The 19,553-nt window shown below is 43.3% G+C and overlaps 1 protein-coding gene across 2 annotated transcripts in view; it reads right to left on the bottom strand.

Annotated features, from left to right (window-relative positions):
• Nucleotides 1-353: 353 nt before the first annotated feature.
• The window catches only part of ELAVL1 (ELAV like RNA binding protein 1), a 32,983-nt gene continuing 13,783 nt past the window's right edge, over nucleotides 354-19,553 (bottom strand). Inside the window, exons 2-6 of one of the 2 annotated variants that reach the window (XM_035892999.1) lie at nucleotides 16,624-16,727; nucleotides 15,636-15,789; nucleotides 11,967-12,192; nucleotides 3,177-3,290; nucleotides 354-1,876 (exon numbers count right to left, since the gene is read on the bottom strand). In XM_035892999.1, the coding sequence (XP_035748892.1) occupies nucleotides 1,552-1,876; nucleotides 3,177-3,290; nucleotides 11,967-12,192; nucleotides 15,636-15,789; nucleotides 16,624-16,727 (923 nt within the window). In that variant the 3' untranslated portion in view covers nucleotides 354-1,551. The remainder of the gene's footprint in view (nucleotides 1,877-3,176; nucleotides 3,291-11,966; nucleotides 12,193-15,635; nucleotides 15,790-16,623; nucleotides 16,728-19,553) is intronic. The other variant, XM_009637439.2, reaches the window with a different exon arrangement.

The raw sequence follows: 19,553 nt of genomic DNA, 5'->3' as shown, positions 1-19,553 counted from the left end.
CCAAGTCTCTAGTCGTCCACAGGACCCTCACACAGCCTTTTCCGACAGAGCGATCCTTTTCAGGTTGCCTACCAAAGAACACCTGCAGGGTTACATCGGTCTGTGGCACCAGTTTCTGTGCGACAGATTTCTCGTAGTGCTCGTTTCACATCCCTTTATCTTCTACTCGTCTGTCAAAGGAGTAACTTAAAACTCTTAAAGAGGAGCTACCGCTCTTTAAAACAACACTCTTTGAAAGCTGGACACTTTGTGCAATACTTAGCAAAAAAATAACAGAAAATAAAAAACAAAACAAAATTTGAGCAAAACAAAATCAAATTTAATGTTCTTAAATGCAAAAGTAAAAACAAACAAAAAACACAAAAAAGCAAAAGAAAATTAACAGAAACAGAACAACTCAAAGTTTCAAGGCAGTCTGCAGAAAACTTGGGGGATTCATCTTTAAATCTACAAATCAAAGGGTTTTTTGTTAATATCTAACTTGCAAGTAGTAAGTACTTTTCTGCTGAGTGTTCAATAAGTAAAGCTAGTTGTCAAAACAAAATCCTATTAAAATAGAAAAATCTAGCACTCATTAGAAGGGATGCGAGAAATACAATGCTCAAATGTTTATAACTGGTTTTTCTTTACAAAACAGAACTACCAAAGGAATTCAAACTATAATGATCTTTGACAATGAGTAAGTATCTTGCTGCATTATAATGTACCAGTAAGTAGTGCACCATGCATTAAATATTTGGACAGAAGAGATTCAGTTTGATAAAGTAGCAACATATATTCACACTCTCCTTCTGGAGTTGCATTTTGACTCTGAAATCTTCCCGGAGTTTCTTTGAAACTCTTTGGTCCATTCCTATTCCAAAGTGGGCTTTAAAAGTTAATGTTCACTAAAACCTTTGAATTTGACAGCTTGGCCACTGCTCAGTGTGCAACTTACCTCATCAATGGTGTTAAAAGTTATGCTGGCATGCTACTACTTACAAGACCTTGACTTTATAAAGCCTAATCCTCAACTGTATACGTAGTAATGAATATTAATTGAGCAAACAATTTACTGTCAACGAAAACATTAGTATTTCTCAACTTTTCTTCCATACTACCGAGTCGGGGGTAGAGAAGGTCAGGGGAATGGGTAGGAAAAACAACAACATAAAAACCAGAAAATTAATTAATTCAGCCTGATATTTTTCAGAAAATTCCAGTTTTTGCAGACAACATTCAATGGAACAAATGTTAGTCTCATAAGTGAAAGCATGCTTCAATTTTACCACCATCCAGAGGGTCTCGTTAATGCAATCTACTTAAGATTTCAGGGGATTTTTAACATGTTTTAAATGAAATAACTTAAAGGAACTTAAAATTGGTCTAACATTGTGGGATTTCAAACATTTGAACATGTCAGTTGCATCCCAGAATATAAAACCTTTTTCACTTCTCATTTAGACTAAGACAAACACTTGTGAAAATTGGCGCAAAATGAGTTTTACACTAACAAAAATGTTTCAACTTCTGTCACTCAATTATCTATTCCATACAAAAAGCACGAGCAAGTTATTTGTGGGACTTGTTGGTTTTGAAGGAAACCTGTAAGATTTTGTCCCCCAGGCGGTAGCCATTAAGACTTGCTATGGCCATTGCAGCTTCTTCATAGTTTGTCATGGTCACAAAACCAAAACCTTTGCACTTGTTGGTGTTGAAATCTCGAATAACTTTCACATTGGTAACCGCACCAAAGGGGCCAAACATCTGCCAGAGGATTCCCTCATCAGCATCTTGACCAAGGTTGTAGATGAAGATACACCAGCCAGAAGATGCGTTTCCTGGAACATTTACACCAGAAAGCCCACTCATGTGATCTACACCCATAGGAGAGAACCTAGCAAATAAAAAGCACAATATTTCATGTAAAAGTTCAATTCAGTTAAGCAAATTAACTCGAATGGGAAGCAACTGAGAATGAATATTTTCTACATGGACATCAAAACCGCCAGAAAGAAATGTTTCCCCATTCAAATTGACAATCAAATTGACAGCTGCCAGGAAAAACAACGAGTTAAGTATTCCAACTACTGTATCAATAGGGAACTATCCTTAGGAATAGGTAGGCAACAGAACAGTTGCAAGGCAAGATAACGTGATCACCTTCACAGGGGGACCAGGATCCATCTCAAACTCAGCTAGGCTGGTAAGAGCGCTCCATGGCATCAGTGCAGAATCACTCCAGTGCGGGCAACAGGCAACACCTCCCCAGAGGCCCCAGCTTGCTTCAAGCCCCCCTCAGGCATCTCCCACTTATTTTGCATCCCATATCCTCCTTTTCTTGACTCTAAAATGGCATGTTGGGAACTCTTTTAAGTCAAAGGGTTTCTTTGGGTTTTGCTGTGGGCAGGGAGAGGATGTTTTGTTTCTAGGAGCAGAGATGGTGTGTATTAATTTAAATTTCTTTTTTTGTGGAAGAGAACAAAACCCACTCCCTTTTCCACCATAAGGCAGCAGGTGCAGGCAAACGCTCCCAATACCAGCAGCTAAATAAATAAGCCACAGTCATGCATACTCGCAGTTATTAGGCAGCCAAGGGAATATTGGCACTTCCTCAGTCAATTCTCGGTAGCTGGGACGCCCCACATTTCTAGCTACAGAATTTAAATCTCAGATTTTTACTCCTCAATGTCCGTTATGCAGCTATTCTAACTGCAGTAGCTTTCAAACATCAATACAGCAAACCACATTTAAACACAGAGCTTTACAATTTCAGTATGCATATATGGTTTTCTTCTTAGTAATTTTATACCAGCTTCATCCTAGGAAAACTCATCTGACTTAACTGAACTGGATTTTTTAAATCACCTACCCACTCTTCCTAAACCCCGCCTCCATAATACCCCAGCAGTATTTATGCATAACAAAAAGCATAAAGCCTCTCCTTTTTGTGCTTTGTATTATTTTCTTTTTTCCTATAACCCACATTCCTAATTCCCCTTTATTTTATTTCTGGTCTCCATCCTAGAAGGTCAAAGCATCAGAATATTTTAATGCAGTATTATGGTTGCACAGCTAAGCACTCAAAGGTCAGAAAATGTGAAAGTTAAGGTAAAAAACTCAATTTGATCCCTTGTGCTTATCTATTATTTAAAAATGTGAGGTCACGTGATTGTAGAAATATAATTATACTATACCAGGGGTTCCCAAACTGTGGTGTACCACTGGTGATATGCAAACCACTTAAAAGCGGTACACGTGCTGCTCTCTGCCAAGAACATGGCGGTGGCAGTTCCTGATTCTCTGCTGACCTGGAGAAAACAGGGAATGGATGTCTGGGCAGTGAACGCTGCATTAAGTGCCAAACACTTCCCCACTGACTTTTTCTTGCCCTGCACAAAGATAGGAGCTGCTGCTGTTATATAGAAGGGAGGGCTCAAGGCAACGTGTCCCGGGAGGAAGGGGAGCAGAGCTGCAGCAGCACACATACACACAGGGACGGCATCTCACGTTCAGCGTGGCGCTCTGGTTGATGCACTTATACAGGAGAACCACGCAGCCACCATCTCCCCCACCCCAGGCTCTCCAGTGCTCAGAGCTCATTTCCATGGACACCTGAGCTATTAGCCCCTCCTGTCCCCAGAGCAGGGGGAGCCTTGGTGGCACAGAGCCCTTCCCCTCCGTCACGCCCTAGCTGCTGTTGACTGCCTGGCTCGGCCAGTCCGTGGCCCAGCTGGCTACCTGACGCTGGTGTTTCTAGAGCCCAGTGCAGACACCCCTGAGCTCGTGCTGCACATACTCACTGCCGCTGCCACTGTTGGCCAGCCCCAAGCAAATCCAAGTTTGGGAATCCTTGTACTATAGTAAAACTGAAAAAGCAGTTAAGAGTATCAGAATGTGAATGAGACGCACTGACCCATGTGCTCTGATGATTAGGTGACATATCTACTATTTATTTTGCTTTTATATAAAAATGTTCCCGTGTTTGCATGCTTTATACGCTTACTTTTTCTGATGGACACCTTCAGTTCCGTAGCTTCTTTCCATTTGAGTACTGATCTGGTAGGATGTGTTTATCTTAATATCTGGCAAGTTTTCATCTCAACAGATCACCAGTCTTGGGTTCCTGCTCACATGTATGGGGAGCGGAAAATCACTAAGCTCAGAATTGCAGATGTTGGTTCCAGCAGGCAGTGTCGCTCTGAACCTCCTTGCTCTAGACCCTCAGGCTCTGCCCACAAGCCCAGATCAAGTCCGTCAAGGACTGGAAACGCTTGTAGAAGAACAGCTGGGGGTTGAATGCAGGAAGACAGCAAATCTAAATGCATATTACAGGCAAAATAATTTAAAATAGCAAGTACCTCTGTTCTTTCGACATGCTAATTTCAAACAGATTCTCCTCTCTTCCTGCTTTGACTTACAAAAGTGTTACAGGTTTATTAAAAAAAACCAAAAAATCCAACAAGGGTAAGAACACCGCTAAGAGCCTTGAAAAAGTCATTTCAAAACCCCAACCACAGGAAATAGCACCGCACACATACTATCCCTCTCAGCCAAGCCTAACACAATTCTGAAGTGAAGCTACACTTTGCAAGTTCAGATGAAAAAGAAACCTTTCACAAAAGTTTCTGGCTGGTTAAAAAGCAATCATCAAAAAAGAAATCTGCAAAAGTGACAGTAAACATGGTGTAGGATCACACCTATGTGAAGGCCAAATTTACATTTAGTCTTGCATCCACCTGGAAGCATCACACAGGGCATCTGGCTCACGCGCGAGTGCTCACACGATGAGCAGAGCGGGCTCCTGATAAATCTCTCTGCTTATCCTGGGCTGAAGGCCTGCACAGGAGGGACCCAAGATCCCTCGGTTCACTTGGAGTAACAGCCCCCACGTAGCCAGGTACAGAGCAGCTGACACTCTTTATCCTACAGGAAAAGATTTCTTTTGACCACACAAATTTAAGATGACCCTTAGGAAGTTATACGTTTGTATAAAAGACTGTCTGATTTGGGCAAACAACACTAAAGCCCACAGAGATCCAAGATATTTCAGAGAAATTCTTTTTTGAATGCCATTAATACTGTAATTTGAACAACCTCACACTTACCATAATTACTGCTCATCTCCTCATTTTTGTTGCATTTATTTTTACACTGTCTCTTCCACATTGCTTTTTCAATCCTCCCTAAGCCTCTGTAGCTGATGTTATCTATGGATCATAGAATCACAGAATGGTTTGGGTTGGAAGGGACCCCCAGAGGTCACCCAGCCCAACCCCCCTGCAGGAGCAGGGACACCTTGAACCACATCAGGTTGCTCACAGCCCCGGCCAACCTGGCCTGGAATGTTCCCAGGGATGGGCCCCCCACCCCCCCCCTGGGCAACCCCTGCCAGGGTTTCACCACCCTCACTGGAAAGAATTTCTTCCTTAGATCCAGTCTAAACCTACCCTGCTTCAGTTTAAAGCCATCCCTCCTTGTCCTGTCCCAGCTGGCCCTGCTAAAAAGCTTGTCCCCCCCTTTCCTCTGGGCCCCCTTTAAGCCCTGACCGGCCGCACTCAGCTCTGCCCGCAGCCTCCTCTTCTCCAGGCTGAACACCCCCAACTCTCCCAGCCTGGTCCCACAGCAGAAGGGCTCCAGCCCTCGGATGGTTCTTTTAAGTCGTGCTAACCTCAGAACTCCAGCATCTTGTGACATTAAGTATCAACACACTACCAGTATTTTTTAAATTGTCATCTTTTTCACTTTATAAGCTTCTCATCTATACAAGTGACCTTTTGCTCTACTGTTACGAGACAGGCGGCTTCATTTAATAGATTCTGGGATTATTTTAACACATGAGAGGACATCTCTCAGAAGAGACACTCCTAAACAAAACCAATTTATTTTTATTTCTATGGAAGCCCTATAAATTCCTTTTGCTGAACTCTTTCCACAGCTATATACAGCATCACAGGTGGGAGCAACCCCCCCGCTTACATAATGCTAATAAGCAGTAATATTATTTTTAACATTAACCTTTGTTGCCTTCCCACATGGGCTTGGCGCTTTTTTTGGGGGTTGAATGCTTCCACCAAGAGCTGGAGCTCAGCCATGCTGATACTGGGCATGTCCCCTGTTTTCCCCAGAGGCAACTCTTTCTCCTATACCCCAACACAGGGAGGAATGATCTACCACATGCAAAGCAAGTTGTGTTCAGTATTCAGCAGTACAAGCTTTAAACCTGGAATAACAGGGCATTATATCAAACAGCCACGTATCAGAGAGCAGCAGCAATCTAAATAAGGGGTTCAGTACCATGTTCCTCTAGAACTTTGATGAAATACTGCTCTGGATGAGATGTTTTCTTCTGTGGCATTCTCAACACTGACAACTTGCATCCAAATTACAAACTGGCTTAAAAGTTTAAAAATTTAAACAGTTTCACTGGAGTGAAACAAAGCGGATGCATGGGAGCTGTCCGAGCAGTAACGTCAGCATTTTAGACCCAACTGATGGGCTCTGATACCGATAGAACTGGGCCCATTCAAATACGCAGGAACTGGCTGCAACCCCAATCAAGGCTGAAAGCAAAACCAGCTGAACTGGGAATATTTTCAAGATTTGGAAGAACATTCTTCCAGCATAAAGCTCTGCTGAACTATAAAAGCGCAGGACTTCTAGGGGCTTTGGCCAGCCTTCTCGAGCTCTGGGAGATGAACTCCTTCATTTCAGCAGAGTTCCCTTAAAGATCTGCTGGTTTAAGTAAACAAATCTTATACTTAAAAGAAACCCCTGCCCAGATGTCTTATCCATCCTTCAAACACAATCCCATGCTGCAGGGTCACCCCTTCTGGATGGGAACAGAAAGCACTTTGGACCACGGCTCAGAATTAGCAGGCCAAGCCAGCACTCCAGTGGGACAAGGCCTTACAACCAGTTCCTGATGCTGGCCACAAACACCACAGGAACTACAAAGGATTAAAAGAACATTAAACAAAGGGTCTGAGCAGTATCTGTAGGAAATTAATAATTACAAATTAGAGATACTAAAGGCTTAATCCTGGATTTACAGGGATATGATGGAATGAGATGAAGTATAATCAAAATTTCAGTTTAAATATTCAACCTCTACATGGCAGAGACGACAACTGTAATTTATACAGACTGTGAGCTCTTTGGAAGCCGCTTATCCTTTCATCATGCTTTGTTCACTACACAAAACCAACCAGACTCGGTCCAGGCTAAGGTTCCTAAGCTTTACCACAGTATGAACAACTATAAATCCTTAAGTTCAGCATCCTTTGAGGAAGACTCACTAGAAAAACTTGCAGTTAACACCAAAGGTGGGAAAAAAAAATAAGAAGGGTTGTGGGATGGTACATGTGTTGTGCATATGTGTACATACGTGCATGCATGCGTGACTGAGCGAAGGAAGTTTTATAATAAGCATTAAAGAGTCTGTGACAAGACACAAAGAATTCCAGGATGGCAGGGGTTGGAAAGGCCCTCCAGAGCTCACCCAGCCCACCCCCCTGCCCAAGCAGGCTCACCCAGAGGAGGGGGCACAGGACAGCGTCCAGGAGGGGGTTGAAGATCTCCAGAGAAGGAGACTCCACAGCCCCCCTGAGCAGCCTGGGCCAGGGCTCGGGCACCCTCACAGTCAACAAGTTCTTCCTCCCGTTCAACTGGAACCTCTTCTGCTTCAGTTCGTGCCCATGGCCCCTTGTCCTGGCGCTGGGCACCACTGAGAAGAGTCTGGCTCTGTCCTCGTGACCCCCACCCTTGAGATATCTGTAGGTGTTGATGAGATCCCCTCTCAGCCTTTTCTTCTCCAGGCTGAACGAGCCCAGCTCCCTCAGCCTTTCCTCATAGGGGAGATGCTCCAGTCCCCCCATCATCCTTGTTGCCCTCCTCTGGACTCTCTCCAGGAGTTCCTCACCCTTCTTGAACTGGGGAGCCCAGAACTGGACACAGAGCTGGGCTCCCCAGGTGGGGGACACAGGTGGGGTCTCAGCATGGCAGAGCAGAGGGGGAGGAGAACCTCCCTCGCACTGCTGGCCATGCTCCTCTTCATGCACCCTAAGATACTGTTGGCCTTCTTGGCAACAAGGGCACCCTGCTGGCTCATGGTGAGCTTGTCATCCACCAGAACTTCCAGGTCCCTCTCAGCAGAGCTGCATCCCAGCAGGTCAGCCCCCAGCCTGTAGTGGTGCACGGGGTTAAACCTCCCCAGATGCAGCACCCAACACTTGCCCTTGTTGAACTTAATCAGGTTCCTCTCTAGCCTGTCCAGATCCCCCTGAATGGCAGCACAGCCTTCCAGTGTAACAGATGGACAGTTCTTGTCTTCAAGACAACTGATGAATCTTTTCTCCACAGCGTATTTGTAGCAGCATGGCTTAACCCAGAATTGCTCTATTGCTACCTCTGCCAATCTGTAGTACCTAAAAACCTTCAGCTCTTTCTCCATCAGCAAGCCTAGGAGAAGTTGGCCAAGACACATTGACAAATGAGCACTGGGCACAGACAACTCGAGTGGACATAGTTACCACAGAAGCGGGAATGGAACAGAAAGAGACAGAACACTGTCTTTTATCTTATCCCCGCTTGTGAAAACTCATGCCTGTAGAAACATCGGAAATGCAGGCAAGTAACATTCATGCTGCTCTTGATGGTACAATAAAAGAACAATGAACGAACCATAGTGGAACCAAATAATAACAAGGACGATGGTTCATCTAGCTTGGAGGCATTGCCAAGACTAAGTCAGCCTATGCCCTGCATCAAAACCACTTCCAGAAAGAATAAGAAGAAGAAGAAAAAAAAAAAAAAAAGACAGGTCATTGTCATAGGAACCCCTCTCCTGAAGGGAACAGAAGGCCCTATACGCCAACCAAACCCACTTCTTAGGGAAGTCTGCTGCCTCCCTAGGGCTTGGGTTAAAGACGCAAAGAGAAAGCTTCTTACCCTGGAACAGCCCTCAGATTACTATAATCCATTATTGATTCTTCAGGTAGGCAGTGATGAAGTTGCTACAAGAAGCCCAGAGCTTAATGATGGTGATGACAGGGTTGAGTGCTTATGGGTAAGAATCAGGGGAAAGGGAAACAAGGCTGGTATCATGATGGGAGTCTGTTATAGACCACTCGACCAGGATGAAGAGACAGATGAAATATTCCATAAGCAGCTGGGAGAAGTCTCATGATCGCTAGCCCTTGTTCTCATGGGGGACCCCAACTTACCAGACATCTGCTGAAGATACAATACAGCAGAGAGGAAACAGTCTAGGAGGTTCCTGGAGTGTGTGGAAGAGACCTTCCTGACACAGCTGGTGAGGGAGCCAACTAGGGAAGGGGCCCTACTGGACCTGGGTTTTTTGTGAACAAAAAAAGCTTAGAGGCTGTCTTGGGCACAGTGATCATGAAACGATAGAGTTTCTGGTTCTTGGAGAAGTAAGGAGCGGGATCAGCAGAACTCTCACCTTGGAGTTCTGGAGGGCAGATTTTGGCCAGTTTAGGAGCCTGGTTGACAGAGTCCCTTGGGAGGGGGTCCTAGAGGGCAAAGGAGTCCAGAAAGGCTGGACAGTCTTCAAGAACAACATCTAAAAGGCGCAGGAGCATGCCATCCCCATGTGCCAAAAGACAAGCCGGCGGTGGCGAAGACTGACCTGGCTGAAAAGAGAGCTTTGGCTGGAACTCAGAAAAAAAGAAGAGTTTATGACCTTCGGAAGAAGGAGCAGACAAGCCAGGAGGCCTACAAGGATATCATGAGAAAATTAAAAGGGCCAAAGCCCAACTACAACTTAATCTGGCTAGTGCCATAAAAGACAATATAAAGCATTTCTACAAATACATTAGCAACAAAAGGAGGGCTAAGGAGAATCTCCATCCTTTATTGGATGGGGGGAGAAACATAGTGGCAAAGGGTGAGTCTTTAATAGTAAGACCAGTTGTTCTCAGGGTACCCAGCCGCCTGAGCTGGAAGGCAGGGACAGGGAGCAGACTGAAGCCTCCATAACCTAAAGGGAAATGCTTAGCGACCTGCTTCACCGCTTAGACACCCAAGGGTACTGAGAGAGCTGGCAGAAATGCTCACCAGGGGAGGTCCCAGTTGACTGGAGGTTGGCAAATGTGACGCCCATCTACAAGGGCTGAAAGGAGAATGCGGGGAACCACAGGCCTGTCAGCCTGACCTCAGTGCCAGGGAAGGTTACGGAGCAGATCATCTTAAGTGCCATCACATAGCACATCCAGGACAACCAGGGGATCAGGCCCAGTCAGCATAGGTTTATGAAAGGCCGGTCCTACTTGACCAGCCTGATCTTCCATGACCAGGTGATGGGCAGCTGAATTGGAGCCAGCAGTGTGCCCAGGTGGCCAAGAGGGCCAAGGGCATCCTGACTTCTATCAGGAGTGGTGTGGCCAGCAGGAGCAGGGCAGTGACCATGCCCCTGTGCTGGGCACTGGGGGGGGGGGCACCCCTCGAATGCTGGGGTCAGGGTTGGGCCCCTCACTGCCAGAAGGACCTGGAGGGGTTGAAGTGGTTGAGTCCCCATCCCTGGAGGGATTTAAAAGAAGCTGTGTAGAGGTGGTGCTTAGGGACATGGTTTAGGCAAAGAATGATGATGAAAATGTCCAGTTACATTAAGAATAAAAACATAAGACATAAGCCTCAAGGTTTTACTAGGACCAGGCCACACTGAAGCCCTGGCTGATGCAAGAGACAGATGTGGTAATTTTTTAATAGTTCACCTAACTGCCAACAATGTAGAATTTTATTCCTTGGTGTGGCTCCGAAGGTTTAGGTGCAGAGACCTTGATGAATGGTTCAGGGAAATGAAACCTTGTTTGAGGAGCTGCCTGCATTAAACTTGTCTGGGCTACAGTTGAAGGGAATCAGGAAACGACTGAGGCTCTAGAAATCCTCCCTGCCCAAAGCAGGGGCACGTGGAGCAGAATGCTCAGGCCTGTTCTGGCCAGGTTTTGAGCAGCTCCAAGGATGAACACTCCACAGTGTCTCTGGGCAAAAACCAACAGATGACTATACGGTACTAATTCTCGTTGGAGACACATTACACTGCTCTTAAAATGCTTAACTAGAGCATTACGGAAAGGTCACAGCACTACTGGAACAGTAGCAGTACAAAAAGCTATTTCAGTTTTTAGTCCAATTTTCCTGAGCTAATTGGATACCTCGGAGGAGAAAAAGAAAAAAAAAGTAACTTCTCAGCAGGGAAACACTACTCTCAGAAACTCTCATGAACTGATCTCATAACAAAGCCAATGCCTTATCTGCAGGACAGTAAATAGAATGCATTTCCCAGAGCACAGTCCAAGTATCAACACCCTCCTTTACAGCTAAGGCAATTTGAATGCCAGAAATTCATATGCAAAGCAACTAAGGCAATTCTCAAAGGCAGAATAGGCACCATCCCCCCCAGCTCTGGAAGCAGACTATATGTTGCAGTTACTCAGTAATTTTACTGAATTTATGAGGACTCCAGGAAAGCCAGAACACCACACAGCTCAAGCTGTAGGAAGAAATCCCACAGCATCTCTTAATCGGAAAGAGGTTTTCCTGGTTTACTGGGGCACCTCCCTGCTGGAACCAATGGTTCAGAGCTTTAATTAAGTTGCCAAATTATATCTGCATTCAGCGATATGGACTACAGAATGGGGATCTGTTGAGACAGGCATCTACCAATACCCATCTGGAATCTGTTGCTCTCTATCATCTCACTATGCACTCAGCTGTAGAAACAGTCATCGTAGTGTATGTACCTTTACATAATTAACTTCAATATAAATTTTACAAGTAAGATTTTACTTTAATCATATTTTAATTCAACAATTTATTTACATAACACTGCAGGACATACCGTGCACTAAGTATTCATTCACACATGCTGCAATGAAGATATTACTGCACAGCGGCAAGAGTACGGTCTCCCAGACGGACACGGGAATAGCAGTACAGCCTTAAATGCATGATTCTTCCTAACCTACCTGAATCTTTGCGCCTGGTGATGCACTGGCCCTCCAAACCGTCTAGCTGGTGAATGACACAGCTGCGATAACAGTGCCACATTTTTGTTCTGGTTAGGATTGGCTGCAAACTTCACTGTAATGGGTTCGGAGGAACCTGGGGGTTTGTGACCATTGAAATTTGTAATTGCCTCTTCTGCTTCTGACCTTTTGTCAAACCGGATAAATGCGACCCCTCTGGACAAACCTTTTAACCAAACCAATAAAAAAAAAAAAAAAAAATAAAAAAAATTGAAGTTCAGGATAAACTCAAAATAACTTTGAAAGCAAAAAACAAAAAAGTTAAATATTTCTATGGTCACAGCTTTCAAATTCTCTACATTTACTGTTTCTTCAGCAGCTAGAGGATAAAGCACAAAATTAAGAAACAAAAGACAAATTAACACATTCATTTCAGCTGTAACAACCACAGTGACTAAAACACTTTAAAAAATCCACTGTGGTAGAATTCCATGAAATCCACCACCAACTGACATTTCCATGAACAAAACAAACCCTCCCAACATTTTAAATTAATTCCACACACAGAAACAAAAAAGAAAGAAAGAATTAATTCCAGTCGGTTAAAACGAAAACAAACCCCCTTAGCTTCGATTACTTTATCACTAAAAAGCATCTGCAAACACAAAATTCACACTGATTTTTCCAAATGTTTTCAGTTTTCTGCACCAAAACCCCTCTGGTTCATAGATGAGGGCATCAAGGTCTAACTCTAATAAAGCAGTTTAACCTTCTGTAATTAAGAGATCACAATTTCATCTACATCACAGCCATTATTTCTAGCTCTCGTACACCTTATCTTTAATTCATTAAAAACTGATGAAGAATTACCTCCTGGTAACTGTACTGAAACAATTACACTGTTATTAAATGTTTGCATCTTTTTTTTTTTTTTTCCTAATTCCAGCCCCCAGCCACTGGATGCCGTTACCCTTCTTAGATCTCCCCCCCACACCCCTGCTTCTCATCTGTGACTTGATCGTAGTCTGGAAATACTGTTGTGAGGCTAAAAGGGTACATTCTGTTTAAATTTCGTTTCAAAGCAGATATTATGTTCTCTCTCCATATATATATGCTAATTGTAGGACTTTACCAACTCTGTTTCAGAAAGGGCCGTATCAAATACTTTCACGTTGTCTCTACACCCACACAGGGCAATCTTCAAAGACAGTTTCAGAAGTTGTTAAAGCTTGTCATAAATCACAAAGTTATAAATAATAATTGAATATCAATTCCTGTATTTCACAGAAGAAATGCAGCATGACAAAACCCTGGGCATGCAGCAAGCAAGCAAAAGGGAATCCAACCCCTACACCTACCCACAGAATGGTTTCTAGGGAAGGCGTATTTCCATTTGAGGTACTGGGAGAACTTCCATAAATAACAACTCCTCTTGTTTACTGCATGTTGTTAAACATGCAAAGTCACACTGAGAAAGCCTATTTCCTAAGTCACTGCACTTTTTGAAGTAGAGGACTGCAGGGCAACGGTGGGAGATGGCTGGCACCAACCGTGCAGCTGGTGTTTCCAGAGTGACCTGGGAAGGAGTCAATCTGTGAAGAAGTTATTCCATTTTTTGATTTCTTGCTGGTTACTTCCAAAACAGGAGGCTGGACAGACTGACTGGCTCATCACATCAGAGCTGACAGCACTACATGCTCCGATACCATCGAGGTGAGCCTTTCTGTGCCAGGAGGAGGCATGTGCCCCTCCACCGAAAGGCACAGAGCAGCAGCATCGCCCAAAGTCAGCAAGGACACCTCTCCACTTCCATGCTGTTCATCTTGGTGCTTCTCACTTAATCTATCATATTCATTTAAAAATATAAATATTGTAGAAAGCATATTTTGAAACAGATTAAGTCTCAAAAGCTAGAGAACAGCCTCTGCTGAGAGGATACATCTGAAAGTACAAATTAAAGTTTGTCCTAACTGGGACTAGATCAAGATAGGAAATGCAGGTTTTAAAGCCAAGGCACAGGTACGTTCTTGAAGGGAGAAGAAACCTAGGCTATGCATGCCCTGAACTTTATAGTGTAAACAGAACATTCTTCAAACAATGCGTTATTAAGGTTATTTGAAAGCAAGTGGTATCCTCTGAGCTGACCCTGAATTAGACAGCATCGTGCCTCAGCACACTCAAGGAAAACTGTATTATTGCTGGAGAGATTTTAATTGCATGACTTCTGTCATCTCATTTTATAGCTCTGCCAAAGACAGATGCTCACATTCCAGACTCCACTGGCAGCCAGAGAAGGATGGCTCTTCTGGACACTTGTATTGATAAGTTTCCTGTGCTCTAGAAGCCTTCTTCTTGCTTCTACTATCACCTAGATAACAAGCTCTAGAGACAGAACCATACAGGTATCAAAGTTGGACAAAATAAATCCTCCTGCCTAGCAAAGGCAGGCTAGGATTTTCCTTGCTCAACATGGGAGCATCTACAATGTCAGTGTCCGGATCTCTTGGGGTCACCTCAGATTTCTTTCATACACGGTTGCATTTACAGTGCAGTCTGACCAAATCAAAACACTTCAAGCAGCTAGCTCCCATGGAGACATCTAACATCATAGGCTTTAGCATTCAGTCAGATTAATCCCACCAAAAGCTGCTGATGGCCTACTCTAAATTACAGTAGATTCCTCAAAGAGCATGGAAGTTGCTGCTTAGCTACTGTGTATAATGTACATACAGTACATAGATGTTGAGTGTGGAATTGCCAGAATTAGATTATCTCCTATTCTAATATAGCATATGCATAATCAATGAAAAAGTGTATTTGTAGAAGTTCTCTCCAAATTCATACATGACATAGGGGCTACTGGAAAAAACATAGAACACCTAAGGTTACAGGACAAACCATACTCCTCAGTTACACAGTCTGAAATAATTAAGTAAGAAATTAAAACTCCATGAAAACACATTGTAACACTGAGTCAGAATTAATGCTCTAAAGGAAATCCTTAACTTTGGTCTCTCCTGAGTTGAGTGCTTAACTAAGCAACTTCTCCCTTTTCTTTCTCGTTTTTTTTTATATATAAACAAGATACATCCAGAAAATTCAAGAGGGTAGTACTAAGTATATTCAGTTCATTCTTTTGGTTAGCAGAAACCACAGAGGACTGTAAGATACCCCAAATGTTTTAAAACATGAGGAAATTGTGTGAGTTCCAAACCGCTATAAAAGACAAAACACGTTACTGTTTTGCTTTTTAACACGTAACTATGGCCTGGAATTCACCTGTGGATAGCAGCTGCGTTTGTGTAAAGCAAAGGTACCATCAGCACTCCAGCTTACAAACACTGCCCAGAACCAAGCTGTGCTACAGGAACACCAAGCCTCACAGCAAGAGAGCAGATTGGGCAAAGCAGCAGCTCAGCCTGGTAAAACTGACCATAAGACCATAAAATATGATACGAGGTTTAGACTGTAAGCTAGCAACGGAGGCAGCGTAAGTCATTCCGTGTTTTAAAAAAATCACTGGAAAAGGATAATCCATTACAATTACTTCAGTGGCTGACACCAGGTGTCACGGTTAGCCTAATTTAGTTTAGGAACTACCAGTCTCTCAAAAAAACCTGAAGCATGCTATACACTACCGCTTCACGAAGACAGTGCAACAGCACTCACCTGTAGTTTGATCCACAAGCACACGTGAGTTGATGATGCGTCCAAAACGTGAAAACATATCTTCTACGTCTTTTTGTGTCATTGACCTCGGTAGTCCACTAATATATAAATTAGCATCCTTGATAACTTCAGAACTTGGACGAGCATAGGAAACCTTTAAAAAGAAGGAAAAAAAACCCCATATGTGTGTTCAGGGTATAAATAGGCAAGTAATTTATTTTGTCATGAGTCACTTTCACAGGCATTTTTTTATTGGCGTTCAACAACGCAGAACAAGGAGAAGGTAGGGGAAATTGCCAAAAAAAAAAAAAAAAAAAAAAAAAAAAAAAAAAAAAAAAAAAGGACAAGTCATGGCCCTGTATGACTCCATTCACTGTGGGCTTATGCAATAAAGAATATAGTGGCATTGCTACAAAGAGACAGCAGTACACTAACACCAATGGTTCCAACACATTTTTGCTATGCTGAAGAATCCCGGAGTGAAATTGTGACTCAGACACTGGACCGGTCACTAACCACAGATCACACCAAGAACTTGTGCTGTCAGTATATTTTTTAAAGCCTCATAAAAAAGATTTTTCCAGCTGGAGTGCAGTTTTGTATCTTAATTTCTGCTACTAGATAATGTTACAAATACCACCTAAGCAGGTGTGATTTCCTACACATACAGCACTAGCTGTTGTTTTGGAAAAGGAGTGCACGCGCATTAACATGATTTAAAATGGAGATCATCAAGTACCTAAGATATGCAAAAGTTCAAAAGCCTGGCAACAATTTGGAATGATCCCACCTACTGCTGTAAAAACAGTGGGAATGAAAAAAGGGAAATCTTTGAATACAAAGCTGTTACAAAACGCAAGAGACTTAACAGCTCACTTTGCCACTCTTCTCCCAGATTCTCCCTCTCTTGCAGACAAGCCTCACCACCAGAATGAAGTTTATTAGAATGCCATTTTCATAGAAGATGGAAAAAATCTAGACATCCTACCTTGATAGTTTTTGACTGAAGTCTGAGGCCATTCAGCGTGTTTATTGCTCTTTCAGCATCTTTTGCAGTAACGTAGTTCACAAAGCCATAGCCTAAGCTGTGTCCTACATGGAAGAACATGTTTTTAAATTAATCCTAACAAAAGGAAGTTGTCACCATCAAAACTAAAGGAAATGCAAGTGAGAAGAAGTGAACTCCACATAAACATAATCCAGACAGCAAATATTTAAATAAGCCAAAGAAGTTTCTCAAGGCTGGCATACATCATACGAAGCACCTCAGAGCTCTTTCATTTTCCCCTTTGGACATCCCTCCGTCTTCCAGGACAGGGTGTATCAGACAGCTGCAGATGATCCATCAACAGTAAGAAATTCAAGACTAAAATACCAACTCTGAACAGTCTTGTAAACTTTAATGGGTGTGGAACAAAGGCGCGAATTTAACAAAGTTCGTAAGTACAAACTCTTGTAGGTAAAGAGCAGAAAGTGAGAAAGTATCGATGGATGAGCTGCTGGGTAAGAAATCATAAGGCTACTCATTCCTGTGTAGCCATTCCAACCTTCACCCCTGGAGACAAGAGGGAAAAAGAAGTTTTCAATGCTTCATACATTCATATAGTGAAGGAGCAGTAAGTATCCCAAAAAGAGGATGAAACTGAAGAGTGAACAATTCTCTTTAATGCAGACAATTCACGTACTATTACCTTATGGAAGTTTAATCTTAATTTTTACAAAAAGAATATGAGAATAGTAATACAAATCTTTAAAACATTTGCAGCAAAGGATATTTATTTAGATATTTGTTCTGTTTCTATCTCCAATCCCCACAAATGCTACTATCAATTATAGCACTACATACGAAGATCATTTTGGGTTGCCATTTCCCAGCAATTAGAGGCTCTTATCACTGGAGACCTAAAAATAACTAAAATACTTTCAAGACTGTCTCAGTGCAATGAAGCAACTCCCATTCTTTAAGATACACCTTTTTCAGACAACTTCTCCTTGCCTCAGCCACATCTTTGAGATTTTCTAAAGAAAACTGTTAAGCATGCGTAGGAGAATGTGCTATTTTACTTTAACAATATACATTTTTAAGTTATTATTACGCTCTGTTGTTAGGCTTGAGAACACCAGAAGACACAGCTGATTGTGATAGCAGAGGATTCTCTTCCAAAATACAACCCTTTTTGATCATACAGCATGGCTCCACTAGAATCACAGCTGGCAAGGAAGTTTTGCTTTCCAGACATTTCAGAACACCAAATATACACACGCGCTGCCGCCCCCATCCCACCCAAAAAAAAAAAAAAAAAGGTCAGACCATGATTATCCTAGCACAAAATGTCAGGAACCGAAGAACAGGGCTGTAACAGACACCGCAGATTACCTCCATCTTCTGAAAAAAAGGATCACCAGCCTACGGAAGGAATCGAGACCTAAGAGGGTAAAAGCCACAAGGGATGGCAGGAAGCTCCAAGGAACCCTCACAGCGTTATTGCTAACAGCGGACATGACAGACTGACTGCAGAACAACGGCACCAGCACAGCTCCCTGGCACGTCCTCTGTGCTCCTCTGCTTTGCTGGGAATCCTAATAGACCAGTAACTCATCTAAACACAAATAATGTCATTGCCGGTTTCCTAATACACTCCTTGTATAAACAGTCCCAGTTAATTTTACTGTCTGCTCAGGCTCTTGACGAAGCCAGATCCCCTTTGTGTCCAACCCTCGCACGGGAACAATATCCCGCTCTTACAGACCCAGCGTTAAAACATCTCCATAGCACCGATCAAACTCTCGTGATGCCAGATGCTTTGCACAGCTGCAATGGCAAATCACTCTGACAGCCAAGGAGGATTTAACCCTGCACAGGAAATAAATAAATGCATTTTATACCAAGTTTATACCCAAGATCTTCAACACCAGCTTCTGCGCCCTTATCCTTTAAAGATCTACAGATAACATTGAACAGATTTTGCAGAACTGTATAACCATAGAATCGTTTAGGCTGGAAAAGCCCTTTAAGCTCCCCCAGCCCAACTGCTCCCCTACCCCTGCCATCCCACCCCCAAACCCTGGCCCTCAGCACCGCCTCTGCCCGGCTGTTAAATCCCCCCAGGGCTGGGGACTCGACCCCTTCCCTGGGCAGCCCCTTCCAGTGCTTGACAACGCTTTCATTGAAACAAATTTTTCCTAATGTCTAAATTATCTTACACGTACCTGCAGCATAGGTTTTGTGGATCTCTTTATAACATGTTTTTTGTGGATTTCTTTATAACATTCATTTTCTGCTTGATTAGTCAGAGACAGTCCATCATTTAGATCAGATCTGGTCAGTCCACAATCACTTACCTAATGCGATTCTTTTCCCATGATGAAAAAACCAAATAATTTAACAATTAGAAAAATGTTTAGCACCCAGACCCTGGCTTATTTCTCCAGAATCTGACCAAGAAAATAAAGATAGGTTTAAGAGGGAACAAGTGTCACGCAGACAGGCAATGACTTTTTCCCCTCCTACAAGGGTGGGCGCAGCCCCACACCCCTACAGGCACAGCAGGTCCACCCGCCCTGCAGGCTCACACCACCAGCTGCTTTATAGGTATTTTCAGTCTGTCCCAAGAGCCATGCAAACATGAATATTCCAGAAAACTACTGAATAGAACCAGGTCCTAATAAAGTTTACGGAAATAGGCTCTTAAAGACCAGGGAAACAGACTTCAACAAGACTAATCCCGCCGAGTCCAAGGCACTGAGCCCCGGCAGTCAGGGCTGCCTCCCCCCAGGCAGACGCTGCACTGGGGAGGGGGTGCCTCTGTTCTCCTGGCAGGGGAAGAGCAGCAGGATTCCACACCATATAAATTTATTAAGCTATCTTTAGTACTCTGAGTCACGGAGATCAGGGGCTCAGCCTATGACCAGTGCCAG

Source organism: Egretta garzetta, unplaced genomic scaffold (genome assembly GCF_000687185.1).
Source record: "Egretta garzetta isolate BGI_Z169 unplaced genomic scaffold, ASM68718v1 scaffold564, whole genome shotgun sequence".
Lineage (NCBI taxonomy): Eukaryota > Metazoa > Chordata > Aves > Pelecaniformes > Ardeidae > Egretta > Egretta garzetta.
This window is presented reverse-complemented; position numbering and strand designations above follow the sequence as displayed.